Source organism: Cygnus atratus, chromosome 3 (assembly GCF_013377495.2).
Source record: "Cygnus atratus isolate AKBS03 ecotype Queensland, Australia chromosome 3, CAtr_DNAZoo_HiC_assembly, whole genome shotgun sequence".
Lineage (NCBI taxonomy): Eukaryota > Metazoa > Chordata > Aves > Anseriformes > Anatidae > Cygnus > Cygnus atratus.
This window is the reverse complement of record NC_066364.1, coordinates 68,725,970-68,746,057: the sequence shown is the minus strand read 5'-3', so window position 1 is coordinate 68,746,057 and position 20,088 is coordinate 68,725,970. Positions and strand designations below refer to the sequence as shown.

Sequence of the window (20,088 nt, the reverse complement as noted above, 5' to 3'; positions counted from 1 at the left end):
TGCCTGCTCAAGAGAAGTTGCCATGTTTCTGTTGTACTGGGCAGCTGCATCAGTGACATAGTCAAAATAATCTCATTTCCAAGGGCTGTCACAATTTTCACTCAACTTCCATTTTCTGAATTAAGCAATGTAAGTATTTGAGTGACTGTTGGGGCTACGAACCAAGCAAGGCTTGCCAAACTGTGTTTTTGGCCAGTTTGGGATTCCTAGAAGCTGTTCTGTTCCAAGTCAGAACCTATTTTGGTTTCTCGCTGTTGGATGTTTTGTGGCAGGAGATCTGAGCAAGTGCTTCCTAAACAGCTGCTCATACAAGAACTACTGTGTATGGACAGACCAGAGTCAGTACTGTAAGTGTGTGACCCCTGACTAGTGTTTCAGTCACCCGTTCAAGAAAGAGAGAAATGCCAAACTAAAAATAGCAAGTCCAAGGCCCAGGATAAGTGTTTTCAGCCACCTACATAATGAACTCTTTTGAAAACTTGTTCTTAAAACACAGAATACTAAGAAATTCATTTGCTGAAAAAATCTACGTAGTGTATGTATGCATTTTATTCCTTTTACAAAAGCCCCTTTGGCAGCTAATTAGAGGAAAGTTACTCCTGTTGATTCTTTGCAAATTACTTCCTTAGCTCTCATATAGTTAAACAAAAAATCTGGGAGGGAAAAAGTCTTCAACAGAATTGGTGAGAGGAAGAGTGAAAGGATCTGTTATTTATCCTCACTGGCTGAGGTGCCTCAGAAGCCTCCAGTGCTGTTTATGGAATTGCAGGCTGCATCCATCCGTGCAGAGCTACCTCCTTGCTGCTGACGGGAGAAGGCAGCCAGCGAAATGTGGCAGCCAGCCCATGCCGGCTGCGAGGGCATATAAGTAAAAAGGCATGGCCTTCTGAAGGAGAACAGAAAGCCTTCCTTCCAGCCAAGAAAACTTGACAGGTGTGCTAGCGACCAACAGTAGGCAGTGTGTCTGCTAGACAAGCCCAGCCTCAGCTGAATTGGCAGAGTTTGAAATGCAATAAAACTCCAGTTTAGCTCTCTTAGCACATTATTCTCTCAAAAGCAGCTTTGTGGCCCTGCTAGCAAGCAGAAAAGAGAACTGCAGAAAGAGGGGACCAAGGTTTCTTCTTGTGCAGACAAGGTTTTTGACTGAGGTCACCACCGCATTCCCTCATATGGTCTACATAAACACAGAAGTGTCCCTGACAGTGGCAGTCACACTGATGCAGAAGTAGAGAGTGAATTTGGATGGCTCATTAACCATTACTGATTAAAGAGAGTCCCTGCCACACACGCCCTGACCTCCATTTGAAAATCCCATTGCCATCGCTCTTGGGTGTAGGTAAGCCTGCATTGAGGTGACACGTAGAAGTATAATGCTTTATCTATTACAGGCTACTACCATTATTAAACTGCTACCTTCAAATACATATGTCAGCAGCTTTCCAACTCCTCTCTCTTCTCTTGTATGCTAGGTGGTGCCACGTTTTATTCCAAGCCTTGTGTCGGCACAACTGGGTGGCACGGCGGGAGTTTAGACGTGCCATGCAGCACCTGCCGGTGGTGTGTCAGAGTGCAGGTATGGCAGAGCGGGCCGTACTTCGTGTGGCTCCACTTCTGTAGCTGCACAGTCTCAGTGTTTTGAACTGTCCTGTGAAATTGGCCCTGCCTCCCTTCACTTAAGTGAATGGCTTGGCAGTACTTGTGCTTGTCAGGCTGTGCTCGGCCTCCCCTGCCCCTCTTCCAGCTGGCCTCTGACACAGTGTGGGGACTGGCAGCCATCTTATGTCTCCCGTACCCCTTGCACAGGGTAACATGGTGTACGTGCTAACCGTGTTCTGAGGTAGGACCTAAGCAGCTGACTTAAATTTAGCTTTTGGGCAGCCTGTAACCTAGGTAAAGACTTTGTCCGGAGGAAACCATGGTGCATTCCCGCCGTCTTTCTGCCCTCTTGCCCTTTAATTGAAAGGAGGGCAAAACTGCAGTGGCATCTATAAAGGCAGCAGCAGGTGTCAATGCAGGCCAACTTGTTTTTTGGGGGAGGGTGAAGATATTCAGGGAAGCTGCATGGGGGTGAGAGGCCTTGCTCTGGATGTGGAGGTCCTTTTCCTATCCTCTTTCACAGAGGCTTGCCCATAAAGGGAGTTTTCATAGGAATTGCATTGAGGGATGTTGCTCATACCTCTGCCCATAACCGTGATCCCTCCACACTGACAGGGGCACTCCAGTTGAAGCGAGAGCACAACTGAGTTGCTTCTTTTTGCATCACTGAAGCACCAGGATTGTGGTGTTGCTATTTTGGTATACTGGTGTGCTATTTTATAATAAAAATGTGGGCTGCGTGGTGTCGCTTTAGAGGTGCTGGCTCTTTGGATAGAACTTGTGATTGGAACAGCATCTGCCCAGTTTATCAGCTCTGCAGTCACTTGAGGCCCAGGAGGAGAGGACAATCTGTGGCAGTGCTAGCTCAAAACAAACAACAACCGTGTACAGTGGCTGAGGGAAGGGACAGAGCCAGCTTGGATAATGAGACGGAAGAACTTGGCTTGAGCTGGTTCTCCTCCCCTGCTTGGTGAAAATATCAGTTGTTGTTAATTGCTTTAATGAGGTTCATAACCAGAATTTTAAATGTTTTGTGTATGCTGTATATGTATAGCCATTGCCCTGTAAGTATATCTTTCATTTCCATTTGAATTTTGAAACTACAGCTGTACCTAACCCCTGGCAGACACACAGACATTAAGATCCCCTCATATTGAAGTGATTCCCAGGCGTTGTTTAAATTTGGTTTGCACCATGTTTTTTCTTTATAATTGTAAATAAGGAAGGTTGAGCTGTTCTTGGCTAATGGTAAGTAACACATATAGGATGTGTGTCCCAGTTTGCCCAGGATGATATCTTTATACAGGGATCGTCCTGTTTGCCATCATTCTGACCTGAATGATGCCTCCCACCACCCAAAACATAACCCCCAGACCTGTGACCTTCATGTTTTATCCTTGCCAAGCAGCTTGCAAGAGAGTACTGGATGATGTGCTGTTTTTTCAGGTGATCTAACTCATATAGAGCATGTCCCTGTTGCATGACTGCATCCCTTTACATTCTAAAAATTCTGGTCCCAGGAAGTCCCTGTTTTCCTCACAGTGTTCGGTTGGTAGCCTTGACTGTCATCTAGTTGTGACATCCTGAAACCACTTGCCAAGGTTAGCAATTTCTCTTCTCGAGTACATCTCTAAATTTGTCATTGTCAAGGCTGGTTAAATCCCAGCTTGGGTTCTTTCTTGCCTTTAAGGAACATATTGCTCAAACTGGTATACCTGTTTTTATATACACCTGCATAACGGGAAATGATTGTGGGGTGGGTATGGAGGAGGCCAAGCTACTTAGAGGCTGCCCCTATACTTCTTCAGCTCTGTGTCTGTCCCTCTGTGTCTCTCTCAGCTAACATTACCCTGTTCTTTAGATTCTTTCTTCAGTAAGGAATTAGTGATCCTGAATATTCAAAATCTGAAAGAGTCTCAGCCATTAAGTAATTATTCTCACAGGATCCCTCTCCTCTGTCTGTTTTGTGTATTTTGTCCAATGAGACCATTTATTTCAGATGCATTCTGGGCTAGTGTTTTTTAACTAGGGATAATGTTAGGGCATCTTACCCGAGCATATAAAAGAGAACTGTATTTTTCACCAAAACATTTGCAAATGGCTCACACTAAATATGAGTGAAAGCCCTTCTCACCCCTACTCTTATCTTCCCTTTAAGCCCATTAACATCTGTTGGAGGGCATGCTCTAGTTTGTTCATCCAGATGAGTGCATTAGACCAACAGGTTACTGTCACTGCCAATGTTTTTGCATTATGTGTTATGGACACGTACGGAAAGTATGAGTCTAGTAGATTACAAAACACCGTTGTATCAACTACTCAGTCAGCATTGTCCTTTCAGACTTCACTGACTTAATTCAGCTAAGGTTATTTCTGCAAATCTGCCTCTGTATATTGAAGTGGATGTGCTGGAAGGGTGCAGTGCATTTGCTCATGGTGGGAGAAGTGGAGGAAGGAGAAGGAAGAATTTCTAACCACTCTGCTTCAGCGAAGGCTAAGTGCTGGGATGGACAAGCTCAACCAATCATCCAAGGAGCATTGTGGTATCCGTTTTAACTTGTAATCCTGTGCTTTTTCTCACATGTCTCTAGTTGGGGGCAATGCACATCTAAGTTGCATACTGATACAGAGCTGGGATATTGTTAGGGTGCACTTTAGACCTGGGAACCTGAAAGTGCTCCTTCTTCCTTGGGTTCAGACATGAATCTCCAACAAGTCTCCTCTTTGGGAGTTCCTTGGGTAAAGATGTGCCCTTCCTAAATTAAGCTTCAGGCTTTTTGCCCACTTATCTGCTAAAAAAAGCATAGGGTGAATTGGCAGATGCAGACAGACTTTAGCTAGCTCTTTATTCTCTGAGCCAGCTGAATGTGCGTGAACTTTGGTCTGGAAGTCTGATTTCCATGTTAATATACTATGGCACCTGAATGTGAACACTCTGCCAACAGTTTTTTTTCTGTTGGTCCTAAAACTGCACGCACGCAGCTGTAATTTCTGGGCCATCCATGCAGTTTGTGCACATAGGGCACAGCAAGCTCAGGTCCAGCTGTTCCTGCTTATGTAGACACTGTTGTCGGGCATGTCTGTCCATCCTTCTCATCTAGCTAAACAGCCTTTTCCCACAGCTTCCTGTTACATCCTCTTTATTTCCAGGCACTAGTGATTCCTACATAAGCTCCCTTTCTGCTTCACAGGAGTGTGTGGATTCCTCCTTGCAGAGCCTTGTAAGCATTGCTTTTGGCATTGCCCTTGGTTTAACAACTGGAAAACACACTTCTAAAATGTTGAACTTGTCCAGCTTGAAATCATCTGAGCTCAAGAGATTCATAGTAGGTACCTGCCTCAGCTGGAATATCTTGGAAAGACTTTTAGGTAAGAGTTCAGTTACTTAAGATGCTGAGTTGAAGTCAGGAGGAAAAAAAGAACAGTGTTTTGCCACGCTGTGTGAGGACTTTCAACAGCTTAGTTGAAGCTCTAGTGTGTCTTATCTTGGAAACATGGGAGGGAGTAGACTTGCTTTGTGTCAGAGATGCCCATGGCCGGTTGCTGAAAGTGTTCTCAGTTTCATCAGGCATCTCCCATTCTCTTTCACAGTAGCTTGTCCTGTGCCCTGACTTGTTAAAGTTTGGCAGTAAGCTCCAAAGATGAACAAGCTTTCCAAACAGGGAACTCGGCTGGGCTCTTCTTGCTCTTCTTCTTGGCAGGGAGCCCTGGTCACAGTGCCTGGGAGCTGAGAGTCGCTCCTTCCTCTGCCCCTAGTGGTCCTTCCTCTGGCCCTCAGATGGGGAGAATAGGTACTTGGGAAGCAGGTAGAAGCAACACCCCAACAAATAGAAACAGAGGAGGTAGGATTTTTCAGGAACCAAAACATGAGAATAAAAGTTGAGGACTAAGTATTTAAGAACAGGAGTAGAGGCAAACGGGTGCTTGAGGACAAAAGTAGACCTGCTGTTCTCCAGACCTGAGAGCTGAGTCTAGGTCTCAGAAGACATTTTCATGCCCTGCCAGCAACTTCATGGGCCCTTGCTGTGTTTGTAAAGTGTTACCTCCCTCTAGTGGTGTGTCTGCAAGGCCCTGGGCAGTCCTGCTAGCTTCAGTGCCAAGGGTAGGTCAGATCGAGACCATATAGATAAACTCCTGTGCCCCTAACTTGCATCCGGCCATTCATGCCATATTATATAGCTAAAGGTGTGCTTGGTGTTCCTGTGAGATACTGCATAACTTGCTTAAGCAATTCTGTTGACAGCTGGGCACTCAGTGTCCCTCTTCTGGGTGTTCCACTTGATCCACATGAGGTCGTGCTTGAAGACAGGCTCAGCACAGGAGGTTTCTGTAAATACGGGCAGTGCCATGGGTAAATTATGGTTCGTAGAACCATAGAATGGTTTGGGTTGGAAGGGACCTTAAAGATCATCTAATTCCAACCTCATTGTCATTAGATTCTGTCATTAGATTCCGTCATTAGGTTCTGTCATTAGATCACCATGGTTGCTCTGGCGTTACTGCTGTTAATATTTTAGGATTGGAGAAAACACATGATCACTTAGTAATCTGATGTAACCACTGTGAAGGTTCTTCATCCTATGTTGTGTCCTGAGCCCAGGCATTTCTGAACCTCCTCTTATGGTCGTTAACATCCCTTCCTAATCTTCTGTTCCTCACACCATTTGATAGACACTAGCAGCTGTTTTGTGTTGCACATGGCTTCATTTTGTTGTATATTTTTTTACTCACCATTTAGCCAGGGTTAGCTTTAAGTGCAAAATGCCTGTGTTTGATTACAGATTTGTAATTTTTGACCACTTAAACTGCTCTTTTTGTTCTCAATTTCATCTGCTTTTGTCCCAGCTCATAAGTCCCCAAAAAGAACATGAATGCATTGAAAAAAGGAATGCATGGATTTTTTCCTTTGTGTTTCACACACATAACTTATATAAAGGTAGCAGACTAGTCATAATCCCACCAGGATACGTACACAACCAAAAACTGCTAGTCCTGGTAATTCATAGCATTATTTATCACCCTGAGGTGTAAACTGTTATCTTGCACTGGGGCAGTGCCATCCATATCTGCAGGTGGACTTGCTTAGGGCTGACTGTGTTAGATGTCCAGCAGAAGTCTCTTAAAAAAATAGAAATTGCTTTTCACACATTAAATGTATACTTGCAGAATAACTGATCCTGTTTTTCAGTTTGGTTTTCATTATTTGAAACACTTACACCAGCCTCCTTCCAGGACTCCGAGAGCAAAGCCTGATTTATTCTCTCTGAAACTTTCAGACACGTGGTCTCTTCCCCCTTTTCCTTCACCTGTCTCTTGCTGTGCTTTCTAAGAGTTTGCTTCCAAATTCAGTGTACAAATGATGGCTCTGACTCTGTGGCTGAACTTTTCTTGCTGCACTAAGCTTCTTCTTTTTCCCCAAATCTAAAATGTAAATTAAAAAGCAAACCTGTTTAATTATTTTATTTATTTATTTTTAAAATATTAATTATTTTAATTATTTTCCAGCAATGCAAACGAGAAGATGGCATAGAGTGTATGGGCAGTTACGGTGTGGTATTGCAGACTAATTTGAGAGCTGGGTTTTTAAGTTTAACCATAGAGCAGCTATTGCCCCTTAAATTGTAAAGCCTCAAATCCACGTTCAATTAATAAATACTTGTAAGGATTTCAGACCTGCTGTTGCTGTGCCAGAGGTGTTGCTCGCAGGGTGGGCAGGTTAGAGTGCAAGCGTTCAGCTGCTTCTTGCAAAACGCAGCCTTATGGCTTACGTGGTTTGGGAGGCTCAGACCTTTTTGTTGGCCTTTGCTGAGGAGTGCTCACCTGTTGTTGTTCCATCCACCCTTTGGGGTAGTGTCAACCTCTGCCAGAGGCTAAATTGCAAACAGTTGGGACGGTTTTAATGTCTTAAACTGCCCCAGCTATTTACTAATTAATGCATGTCTGTGCCCCAAGGTCTTTTGCCGGTAGTCTGCAAAGAATTCGTGCAATTTAAGCAACCACGAGTCTGTCACCCAATGCAAGGTTGAATTTAAGTTGCATTAAATAGCACAAAAGTTAACTTTGGTGGTATTTTTGGACTTCTGAATATTCAAGTGGAAGTCAGCTCGTGTCCTGCCTACATTGTGAAAGCAGACTGGAGAGGGTGCTTAAAAGGAGAGTGTCCATCTTCTTCCTCCCCCAGCTGCTTCAGATGGAGGGTGTTTGCACCCCCAGCCCCATACCTCTTCTCTTTTAGCCTTTCTGGGGGCTGCCCCCTGTCAGCATGCTGTTTGCGGTTTCTTCTTATGGCACTAAGAAGCCCCTTGAAATGCCCCCCGTTCTGCTATGTGCAGCCCCTTTCAGGCTTGCCTGACCTAAGCTGGATTTAGCTGCTTAATTGTAGTAGGATCAGCCACACTTATCTCACCAGTAAAGTCAGGCAAACAGAAGAGACAACTGTTTCTTCCTTTCCTCTGTCATTACAGCTGTCGCGGAGCGGTCAGGCGTCTGACCTAAACACATGCTTTCCGTGCCTGACGTAAAAACCTGAGCTCATGCATGCTCAGTATTTCAGAAGAGGAAAAATGCTTTTATGATGCCCGTATGTTTATTCACCTAAAAATAGGCGCAAGAGTTACCTTTTAAGCTTCCCCCCTCTGTTTGGTTTTGTATCCGAGTTTAAATCTGCTGTGAAGTGTTGAAGATGTGTGTAACATATTACAGATGGTGCAAGTGAATCAAATGCCGGTGTATCAGACAGAATTCTATCCCCCTGTTTCTAAAGTATTCCTAAACTATTCCTGTTACGGCTTTCCTTGATGTAGAAGAGCTGTGCTAGCTGTTACACCAAGACTTCAGCGAGTTACTGATACCGTTGCCCTCTGGACTGATGGCTGCTTTTAAGCGAACCCGGCTGGCACGGCAGTGAAAGCCAAGGGTGAGTGCTAACTCAGCGCTGGATGGCCGTCATTTCCAGGGGGAGATAACGTGCAGCAGCATCTCAGACCCTGGTGAGCCCTGGCTGTAGCACGGATGTCAGGGATGGGAAATACTCGGCCAGCGGAGGAAGGATTAGAAAACTCGCAGAAGAAACTGAGGCCTTCAGGTGGGAGAGGGACAGAAGATCCGCACTGAACCTGAAGCGTCAGGTCCCGGAGAGGGCAATCTGCCAGCTACCTACACGACGGGGAAGGCACCGGGAGTCTTACTGTGAATACGTGCTTCGGGGAGGTGTGCTGGGGATCCTGGGAAGATCCTGAACCAAGGAGCTGAGGCTGCTGCTGTCTAGGGTAGAACTGTGGGATTCAAGTGTCAGTGGTCAAAACGGTGCTTAAAAATGGTTTAAGAAAGGATCTGGAGTGTTATCGGTTCATGTGACCATAAACGCCTGCTGGCTGGATGTATTAAGCGAGCTTTGGCATCCTGATGGGCTCCTCACTCATGGGGCCACTTTGTTTCCTGGCTCAGCTGAAGAGGTCTGAACTACGGATTAGAAAGCTCTGGTTCTGAACCCTGCTGTTTTATCCAGGCGAGAGGTAATGTCTGGTAACATCACTAATGATGGTATTGTAAAATACATGTCTGGGGAGAAAAGGTTCAGATTGGATTCGGTCTTCCCTGCTGCAACTACCAGTGCTCCAAACGTGGGGTCAGCAAGACTCCTTGGTGTTATCTGTGGACATCTGAAGGAAGGTGTGAGGATGTTAACTCAGCCGTACCTGCACCTTGCCCTCTGCAGAGCAGCGTGAGCCTTGAAGATGTGGGAGAAAGCTGATTTGAAAAAGATAAGAGCGGAGAGAGACAGAAACAAGGATTTCTCCCACGTGACTGGTACCAATCAAAGTAAAACTAATCTTTCAGGAGCTCTCAGCTTCAACGAAGTGTGATCACAATAAAGCTTTATATACTTTCTAGGGACTTCCCCCTCGCTCTTGTCTTTCTACATCATTTCAGTTTGCCAGCACGCAACAGGCAAGAGTTCAAAATGTGTATCTGACCAAAATTCAGCGTGCTGACCAGCTCATCTGAGTGGTGACAGACGCACAGTCGGCGTTTGTGCAGTTCCGTGGATGCGTATTTTGATAGGTGTTTACAGTATTAATGATAACTCCAGACACCCTACCTCAATAGTATTAATAGTAAGCTGCTTAGATAAAATGTTCAGGAGGTTTGCTGTCTATGTGGTGAATTTCTGGTTCTTAGTGTGAGATGAGAATTAGTGTGGGGTTGGGATGGTAAGCTACGAACTAAGCGCGTGCTCCGCTGTTGTGGATTAATCTTTATCCCCTCCAGTTCTGATTGCTTTTACTAAATGCCTTTGTAGTCAGGAACTTTCTTTTCTCTCCCCTTCCCCCCATCGTTTAAATCCCCTCATTACCAGCATGTCTTACAGTAGCTAGGACTTTTAATGATTCATCTCAGCAAATGCCCACACTTCCTTTCTGACTAAAACACATGCTGGAAAAGAGCGAACTTGCTAATTGGGCAAAGGACGTGCTTCATATATTCTTATTCATTGGGTCTAACAGCCCACACGTCTGCACTATCGTGTTCCTGCACGTTTTCCTTCCAAAGTGGGGAACGGGGAACTTAAAATCATCCTTGGTCCGTCCCTACTCCTCCCACCCAGACAAACTTTGAGCAGCAGCTGGCATTTCAGCTGGAGCTTCTGATAGGAGTAGTTGTTTGGCACTTTGGTAGGGGTACTTTACCTTCCTTAGATCAACTTGAGCTGGTTTGGTGTCTTCCTTGCTGATGTTTGAGCTCTTCTTTTACCTAGTAGAGGAGTAGTTCTGATATCACCCACAGTGACTGGTATTGAAGCTGTTACGCTATGTCATAGTTGGTAAAACCGTTTGGAAATTTGATGGAACTACCACGTTTTTGTCAAAAAAAAAAAAAAAAAAGGATCTTTAGGGATCTTTAAAAGCATCTGTGGGGTTCAGGAGAACAGCTGCCGCTATGGATAGCGGTCTGGTTGCTTCCTCGTGACTCGTGACCCTGCCCTTTGGCTGCTCCCAGGCCCCTGTCGTTGCTCAGGAGGTGCCGAGGCGACGCGGTGCTAGCGAGCCGATAGCAGTGCTCACGGGGCTGGGAGAGGGCAGGCTCGCAGGGCCAGTGTGCTGGCTGGGGCAGAGCTGGGTGTCTGGCACTGAGCTGTCGGGGCGGTGGGACTTGGCACTTGGTGGGAAGGTGTGTGCAGCGAGGTGCTGAAGCTGCGGTGTTTTGAACCTGTCTGTACCGTTTTGAGGTGCCTCTCGTCGCCAGGAAATGCAAAAAACGGCCAGCAGAGTGTTTTTTGCAGAGCTGTAAATGCAAGGAGCGGTGATATCTGTGGACAGCAAACTCTCGTGGGGATTCCAGAACTCAAAAAGAGTCCTTCAGAAAGAGGAGACTGCAGCTCTGACTTGGGAAACAGCATGCCTGGGGTGCTACTGATGCAAAAGGAGAAGTGTATTGATGGAGGAGGCTTAAAAATACTTGTAGGATACTCCGTGCCGTAGACTTCTTGCTTCACTGCAGGCACTGCAGCTTTTCTGATGGGGCATGTATATCATCAGCCTTGTAAGCCACCTTTGAGCGGGAGAGACCTTCCGTAGTGTGACCAAATAAGCAGTCCACTCACGAAGGTTTTCAAAGCAATTTGGTAGCTTGCCACAGCTTTTTTCTACTTCCCCTTCCCTGACCTCTTCTCCTCTTTTCATCCTCTTGTCCAGTGCTGTGAGGAGAGCTTGGCTTGTGCTGCTGGGCATGGGTTAGTAACACAACTCCCACATTTGGGGGAAGGGTTTCTTAAGAGCTGTCACCTTCTGCATGGCTGGGGCTCGGCCTAATGCTGGCCCATTACAAGCAGCAAGCCACCATCCCTTGCTGATTTTCCTCTTGTCTGTCTCCAGGCAGACTGGGAGATGGGTGCTATCATTAGGCTGCTTTTTAGGTTAATTAAAGGCTATCTCTGTGAACTAACTGGGAGTTTTCCCTTTTCAGGAAGAAGAGATGCCAGATGTAGAAATTGACATCGATGACCTTCTCGACGCAGCCAATGAAGAGGAGAGAGCTCTCAAATTACAGGTAATATTATTTTCTAATTTTAAATCTGAATGCGGCTGAATTAATGCACCTGGGTTGATATCTTCGTTGTGATTGAATCCGCTGTCAGTGTAGCATTAGAGCTGAGAGGTTCCAAGTTTTGAGTTTAGCATAATCTACTGGGCTGTATGAAGGTAATCAAAATCCCTTAGGATAAGATATTTCTGGAAGGTAAGTGATAACGGGAGCAAATAAAAGTTCAAAGGATCCAGTAATATAGGGGGATATGCTAAGACAGATTAGAAAGCCCTACAATTTCCTCCTCTTTCTTCTTTAAAATAAGTATATAAAATGTGTGTGGTTGAGAGGCAGTTATGATGACCAGATAGTTTCTCTGCTTGGCTGCAGCAGCAGCAATATGCACGTGTGCATATACAGACCACAAATTCTCCCTTGTCCTCAGGATACTGGAAACTCTGTTTCTCTAGCTATACCAGCTAGAAATTGGAACCCATCACGTTATCATGGAGTAACACATTTAAAAGCGTGACAAAGGGATGAGATGATCTGCAACAGGAGTTAGTAGGGAAATTCAGAACCTGTCTGCTGAATTTGTACAGTTCAAACCAGTTCTCTGAATCCTGCTTGTGGTAAAAGTCAATGAATGGAAGAATGAGGTGAAGAGGAAAAGAGACATAATTGTCTTAAATGAGATGCATATATATCAGCTAAGATGTGAAACCCACGTGAGGGACTCCATTTATAAACTTGCCAGATGCACAAAAGGAAGGAAACCTGTAGCAGAGCAGTGGTTTGCACTTCAGCCCACTTCTAGGAAATCACTAACTTGGTGCTTTGGTGCACATCTCTGCTGGGAGTGCCTTAATAGGCATGCTTTTCTCAGTGCCCACTGCCCAGCCACAGGACCGTGGGGCATGTCCCCAGGCTGTTTACTCAGCATTCATAAATCGCTTTGCTGTTTCTGCTTAAACTAGCAGCTCGCAGCTACCCTGCCAGGAGCGCCTGACCTACCTAACGTCTGTATTTCTGCATTGCAAATATTGTGGTGCTTTCAAAGAAAGCTAGTTTCACATGCGTATTGCTGGGAGAAATGTTCTTGGATTCTCCTCTCCCCAGCTGTCTTGGAGGAGGGGATTTTGTACCTTCCAGCTTGGAAGAAGTAGCCATCATTTCTCTCCAGCTGCAAATCGTTTTGTTCTACCTGGGGAGCGAAGGTGATCATTGCTACAATGCTCAGTGTTTGGTAGCATCTCCATCCAGTGGTGCCTGGTTCTTGCTCCTTTTCTCTTTCCCCACTCCCTTGTCAGGTTTCCTGCTGTAGAGTTGTTTATGTTCACTGGTGCTCTGTATTGAAACTAATGCTTTCATGTTTTGCTTCTAGGAAACTCTTGTAGATTGCTACAAACCAACAGAGGTAAAAAGACTTTTCTTAAATTCTATTCACCTGTGGATAGTATAGCTATGCTCAAGTTAAAGTAATTTTGTTTTTTGATTTTAGTTATGATAAAGCTAATATAGGAATATCCATGGGGAGCTGATGACATCGGGGCTTTATTTGCTGGGAATGTTTATGCCTTTCATTTGACTACAGTAGGAACAGGACTGAGCTCTGTGGTGGGACTGCTGTTTGTACCAGCTGAAGTACCAGTGTTGTCGTCTGTAATGTCCTGATTGACTTTACTGATGCTTAGAGCTGTTATGATACAAGAGAACTAAACACAATTTTTACCATATGGTCAATCCTCCCCCCCCCAAACCTACTATGTTTGCATGAAATTTTAATTTGAGAATTAGGCTGTGCGCCTTTCAATTTCAAGCCATGTAATTTTATCTTTGGCACTAAACTTGTTTATTCTGTAAACTGTTATGTAGATACACTCCTCAGCTAATTCTTTCCGTGAGTGGAAATTGTGGTGGGGCAACCTGAACTAGTGGGATTCAGTTAAAAGTACTCAACTTTCAACTCGAATATTAACATGTATAGTGCCAATATAGCCTATTTCTCATCTAGTGATGCATGTTTACTGGGAAGAGTAAATATTTTTAAAAAAACTTGGGCTCATTAAAAAAAAACAACAACAAACAAGTGCAATAACTAGAGTAATGAAGCAGATGACAAGGTCTGGACTGCTGGTTTGTTTCTCATTTCAGTTTATTACAGTCAGTGCACTCTGACCAACGGCCATTGTAAAGTATTTAATAGAGCGGATGGCTTAAAGCATCCCCCTAGTCAGTAACCTTTCAGGCTGGTGGTTTTTGAAACAAGGCTGCCGTATAGCTTGGTTCCTGTTCCATGATAGGCAGTGCTGTAATGTCTGTAATTGTAGCCAGTTAAATGGCTGGGCTTTTAAGACAGTCATACTGTCAGGAGGAACCACCGTCACAGTTACATAGACACTTCCCAGCCCACCAGATACTTTCTTTGGGGCCTTTTCATTTTTATTGATTCCCGTGGCAGACTGGGAAAGTTGTCCAGAATTGCTGTTCCAGTTGCTGGTAATAACTTTTTGACAGTGCAGGGAGTTGGCCCAGAAAGACTCGCCTGGAGACACTTGTATAACATGTTCTCTGCTGTTTCGTGGTTTCCTTACAGCAGGTAACGCACATCTCCCGATATTGAGATGCTGTGCCAAAATATCAAATCCCCAGGTGTCTCGCTATAGCAGTGCTACTCTACAGATGACCCCTGTCAGCCTCCTTCAGTTTTCTCCATAAAGCGCCTTAGAACTCTAGTTTGTCTTTGTAATACGGGTCTGAAGACTGGTACTGCATTTGGAGCCTGCTATGGTTCTTGTCACAGGACAGGGAGAGAAAGTGGGGGTCGTGAGTGGGTGGGAGGAACAGGTTGCCAAGAGTTTAGCAGCCACTTGTGTGCTCTGTCTTACAGCCCTCTGTTAGCTGAAGGTCGATGGAGAAGGCAGAGAATCAGATAATTACCTTCCTTCCTCATTTGCTGGACATGTAACATATTTCTCAGCTCTGAAGTTTGACACAATACAAGGACAAAATTCAGAGCTCTTGCAGGGATACATGACAGATGCTAGTGAGTTTTCCACTGGAAAGCTTGCTTACAGAACTGCAGAAAGTATTTGTGCAGTGCAGGTAAATTAAGTTACATGGCAGATCACACGAAACAACGTCCTGAACACATATGCTGGTGCCACACTGCTCTCAGGGCACTGGGATAACGTGAGATGTTAATACTGCATTTTCGACTTGTCTCTTTAGTCCTCTGCTGGTGGAATGGAGGCAGCTCCTTTACCTGGCAAAATACCCATCTTCCTTGACAATCTTCCTGAGACAGCCAAGTTGAGAGAAGTACTTAATCCAGTCTACTGTGAGGATAGTTGGGTGTTGTTGCCTGGGACTGTTTTCACAACAGCAGCTTTTCTTCTTCATCTGTAGCATGAGAAGCCCAATAATACCACATCACTGCTAATTTAGGCCATTTAAAAATAAGTGATTTTTCACCTGCCAACTGTGGACTAAGAAAAACCTGTAAGCCGGCTTAAATTTGGTTTATGAAGATCCACACTCTTCTAGAAAATCTGCAATCCTTTCCTATTTGCAGTCCATTGAGAACTATTGAGGTAATTAATTTATGGAGAAAAGATGTAAGCTGATGGAATTTGTCCTTACCAATCAAATATAATCCATCAAGTCCACCAGCAGCTTTAGCATCAAGAAAGGTACGGTTTGAGAAAGGCTGTAAGCCCTAACTGGAGAAAAAATATGTAGTATGATGTCTCCGCTATTGAGAACACAAGGAGAACTAGTACAGGCAGAAAACTCAGTAACGTGAAGCTCTTGTGCCTCCTGTAATAAATAAACAAATAATATCTTTAGTCAGTTTTGCTTAGTTTCTTCCACTTAGACTAAAGGTTAAAGAACAACTGAGGAGTTTATGCATGTATTCTGGATGGTTTGTTAGCAGAAGAAACAGAATTATCCAGGTCACTTGAAAGGTGGCAGGAAATTTGAATCTCTGTTCTCAGCCTCTGTAATAAATCGGCGAAAGGCAGTAGCTGACAGTAACTTAGGAGGAACTGCTGTGAAACCTTCTAAAGGAAGCACCTGAGTGGGGTTTAGCTGCATACTGGGGTTAAACCACACAAGGAACTATAGCTAGGCTGTTGAATGTGCTCGAACATTATAAAAGCTTTCCTAAGGAAGCAGTTACTGCTGTTGTTTTAATGTGTATGGAAATATGCTTAATGTGGGAACCTTCCTGTAAAGCGTGGCTTAATCTCAAACAAGGCAAAAAATGTTAATTAGGAAAGCGCACATAGTATGATTTTTTGTGTACTATTAAGTTTACATTAATGATCCTTATATCAAAAATTTGGTCTGCTAATCAAGATTGATGTCCATTGTAACTGACGTGTCATTCAGTGATAAGCATTAGCTGTGTAAAGTGTGCCAGACGCTAAAAACAATGTCTGGGCATAATTTTCCAACTTGGCAGTTTCTACGAACATAACAATAAATAAAAAGAACAAAACCAAAGGAACATTAAAACCACAACAGTGTCTAAGAGATGCACTTAGTAACTAGCAAACTCTGAAGTACGTATTTTTATTGGTGTTAGTCAGTGCAGCATGTGACCCGTATTTATACTTGACATTTTTTAGTTGAGCCAAAGGCTCCTTGCTCCATGTAGGTAAGTTGCACTTGCCGAAGTGAAGTATTCAACTTCTCTTCTGAGAAGCCCAACCCAAGGTGTAGGCTTTGGGTCTCCGGTATGGACAGTGCTTTGCCATATAACAATGATCTTCCCATCATGCAAAATTAAACAGTGCTAGAGTATTCATCAAACAGTTTATGCTTCTCCGCTTCCCCTTCTCCCTTCTGGTACTATCATACCTAGTTCAAAAGTGGTACAAGTCATGTAGTCTTGATGTAAGCCACGGCTTGTTTTGAGAAGGTAGCAGTTCATTTCTGGGACTGCATAAAAGTAAAGGGTATGCTATGGGCAAAATCAGCATCATAAACAAATCTTGCACCTGAACTTTCGTGGTTGAAAAGTGTTGTCCATGCGGCCAGGGCAGCTAGTGCTTCTCTGTGCCACGCACTGCCTGTGCGAAATCCCACCCAGACCTTTCTCAGGTGGCTCCCTCAGTTCTGTGTGGTGGAGAGACTCAACAGAGGTCACAGGGAATTCTGAATCTCATGTTAGTGGTGAACATAACAAGGGAACTGTGAAGGAAACTGGCTAAATAGCAAGACCACCTGTTTAGAGTGGACTTTGGAGAACATCCGAAGTGTTGGTGGCTTGATGTGAATTAAAGCATCTGCTGGTGGGACTGCCAAAGTGATGACAGGAGAAATACGGAGACTCACAAACTGCTGTGAGAGAGAAATGGAGTGAGTACAGACTCAAAGCTGTGGTTGAGCTACACAGTGCTTGCAGAAATGTTTGAGGAGAACTCAATAAATGAAGTTTGGTGTTTCTTTGTTTCTTTCTTTTCTCATAGGAATATACAAGCTCTGGGCGAATGGGCTAAGATCTCTTCCACTGAGGCAGGCAGGATTAAATCTATCCAGACCATCTCGTTAGTATAATTCTTTGCTCAGTGCAAGGAGGAGAAAAAGGAGATGAAGTAGCATCATAAAAGAAAGTTCTTTTGCTGGGAACTTTTAATTAATAGAATTTTCAACGTTATTTCCAAAAAAAAACCTGTGTTAAATTGCTGTATATTTTCAGAAAAATTTGGACAGAGATTTAAGCAATACACTATGCAGGGTTACTTCAGTGTCTGGACTATTTTAGCAGCTTTTAACACTTAATTTTGAGAAAGGTAGAGAGGCGTTTGCTTAACTATATGTTTCCCCAAGTTTAGTTTCTAGTTGGAGCAAATGACAGGCTTGTGATGCAGCTTTTTAGAGTGGTCCAAGCACTGTGGTTTTTAAAACTATTTTGGGTATGTCTTCAAATAATGTTTGTATTTAGTATACAGAGATGAATAGAAAGCTCAACCCTTTTGAAATGGTACTTCTAAACTTTTGAAAGATCATCTATTTTTTGGTCCTGATATGTTATTTAAATAATCACAAGGCAGCAGTACGTGGGATGCCTATTCTAAGTAATAGAAACTGAAGAAGTGTCCTAAAGCCTCTGTGCAGTGTACTGCCTTACATCCTGGGGAGCCTACAAGCTCATTCATGGCAGCTCAGCTGATGGATGGTAATTATTAAGTAACAGTAACTGTATTATATGTCCATATTACTTGAATCCAAATAGGGCATTTTGTAAAGAAAAAAGTTAAGAAATGTGCATATTTAAAACAATGCAGACAAGCACTTCTAGAAAAACACGTTTTCTTGTTTATCCATTTGACCACTTTGAATTCAGTGAACTAACACTGTTTATATGCCTGCTGCTGAGATCTGCCCTATATCGTACTAGGGTGTTGGAGAGAATTAAATTTGCATGTTTTCATTTCAGCAAGTACTCATGAACGCACCTTAGAAGGACCCATAGCAATATTTTAAGAATGGAGGGGCAAATGGTGATTTGACAACAAGCTGTGCTTGCATACCCGCTGCTGAATTGGAGAATAACTGGACTGTGTGTCCTGACCACAGCTAAGCTTTGTCCTATATAGTCAATTCCTTGTACAGGGCTCATCAAGAAACTCAGCTGCTGTGGATTTTCCTCTGGGCATTGATGGTGCCGTGGCCTCACTGGCAGGGCTGGCTGCTAGGATTGTTCAGTGAGGCCACAGAGATGCTGCACCAGTTCTTGCTAACAGAAGACAGCTTCTGGCCCCGTTTCAAGGTTTGAGCGTGTGGGGAAGGGAAGGTGTTTGGAAGTAGGGTTCCTTCTTCCTTTTGTTTTTACTCCCCCCTTCATGTCATTTTTGAGTTTCTTCCCCAAGCTGTTGTGTAGAGTGCTCTCCAGGATGACAGCTTTTTACATTCAACTGATCAGGCTTTCTCCAGGAAATAGCCTCAGGCAAACAGTCAAAGAAATCTTGATTTTTGACTTGACTGCAGGGAAGTAAAGCTGTGGAGCAAAGCTGGTTGAGGATTCATTTCATGCTCTGGCGAAGCAGGAGCACGAGACACCCTTCATTTTAGTTTAAGACCTAGTCCTATTACATGTGTTCTGTTTGTGGGAGAGAAATCTGGAGAGACAAAGTCTAATTAGTCTCCAGAATTAATTGGAAGACTTGAATAGTAAGCCTCAAATTCATTGTCTGTCAAATGACCTTATTAAAACAATGAATCACACCTCCAAAGCAGAGAGGTGATTTCCTCCCCTTTGCAAACAAAGGTGAAATGATAATTCAGCCTTCTTTATTTTTTGTTCTGCATTAGATGAATGCTTTGGCTGAACTGAATGCCTTACATTCTAGGAAAAGCGTTAGACAAGGGAGAAGACAACTGCCTAAGGCTGAATATAAATGAGTTCAAATGAAGCGTAGATTTAGTCTCTGCTTATCTCTTGAATTTGCCTTTAGTATTAGAAAGATGCGTCTTCTAGAAACAATTCTGTGTTGTAAATTAGCAGGACTCTCAATACTTGTAACAAAACTGTATTCAAAGGTGATCTCCTTGCAGAAAATCTGTAAAAAGAATTTAAACTAGGTTTATGTGCATTTTTCCTTTTTTTTTTCCATTAACCAAGGCCCAAACTGTTGGCACTGGATTTTTCTTCTATTAAAAGTACAGATGTGCCCTGTGTATTTCTGGCTGTAGCCCTCAAAGGAATAGTTTGTGAGTTCTTGAGTCCTTAACTGAGTTATTTTTAAGTGTTTTCCAACTATGAGAATCAAGTATTAATAAGTAGATAATCCAACCTGCGTTACAGAACTACTTTTAACTTAGATTGGTGCATGATTAGCTTTCAAACGCATGATGCTAAACTTCAGCGCAAATCCTAGAGGGGATTTCAAGAAAATGCTCTGTATAAAATGAGGTTTGTGTATGAGGTTGAGATAGATGTGGATATTAAGCCTTCTATTAAGCTTCAACCCAAATGTCCACAAGGAATAAAACTGCAATTTTGAGTGATGTTGAAAGAAAATAAATGGGTATTACCGTGTGTCATAAAGCTGACTCAGTTAGCTATAAAGTGAAGGCTTATAAAAATGTTGTGAAGCCTTCTTTTCTGCCTCCAAGAGGGAAAATGTGCATCTTTTCCAGAATGCTGCTCTTCCTTAATGGAGAGCTGCAAAACAAGAAAGGCACATGCACCAGAGCACAAATGTATGAAAAAACGCAGGCTCAGTGCAAGCATCAGATGCAAAACGATACTTAAAGCAAATCAGAAACATACTGAGCCAGTGCTCTGGTTTGCACACCTGTGGGATGTGCTCTGCAGCTCTGCTGCACTGTGTGAAATGTCTGCCACATACAGAATGCTCTTGCAGGGTTTTGCTGTTCGGTACTGCAAGCCCTTATTTCAAGAAAATTAGTTCCTGAGGGGTAAAGCATTTGTAATTATTATGTGTACTCTTT

The 20,088-nt window shown here is 43.6% G+C and overlaps 1 protein-coding gene across 1 annotated transcript in view; it reads left to right on the top strand.

Moving 5' to 3' along the window:
• Positions 1 to 20,088, top strand: part of PPP1R14C (protein phosphatase 1 regulatory inhibitor subunit 14C) — a 51,165-nt gene that overhangs the window by 27,977 nt on the left and 3,100 nt on the right. Inside the window, exons 2-3 of the mRNA XM_035538966.2 lie at positions 11,563 to 11,646; positions 13,007 to 13,039. Coding sequence (XP_035394859.1) covers positions 11,563 to 11,646; positions 13,007 to 13,039 — 117 coding nt within the window. The remainder of the gene's footprint in view (positions 1 to 11,562; positions 11,647 to 13,006; positions 13,040 to 20,088) is intronic.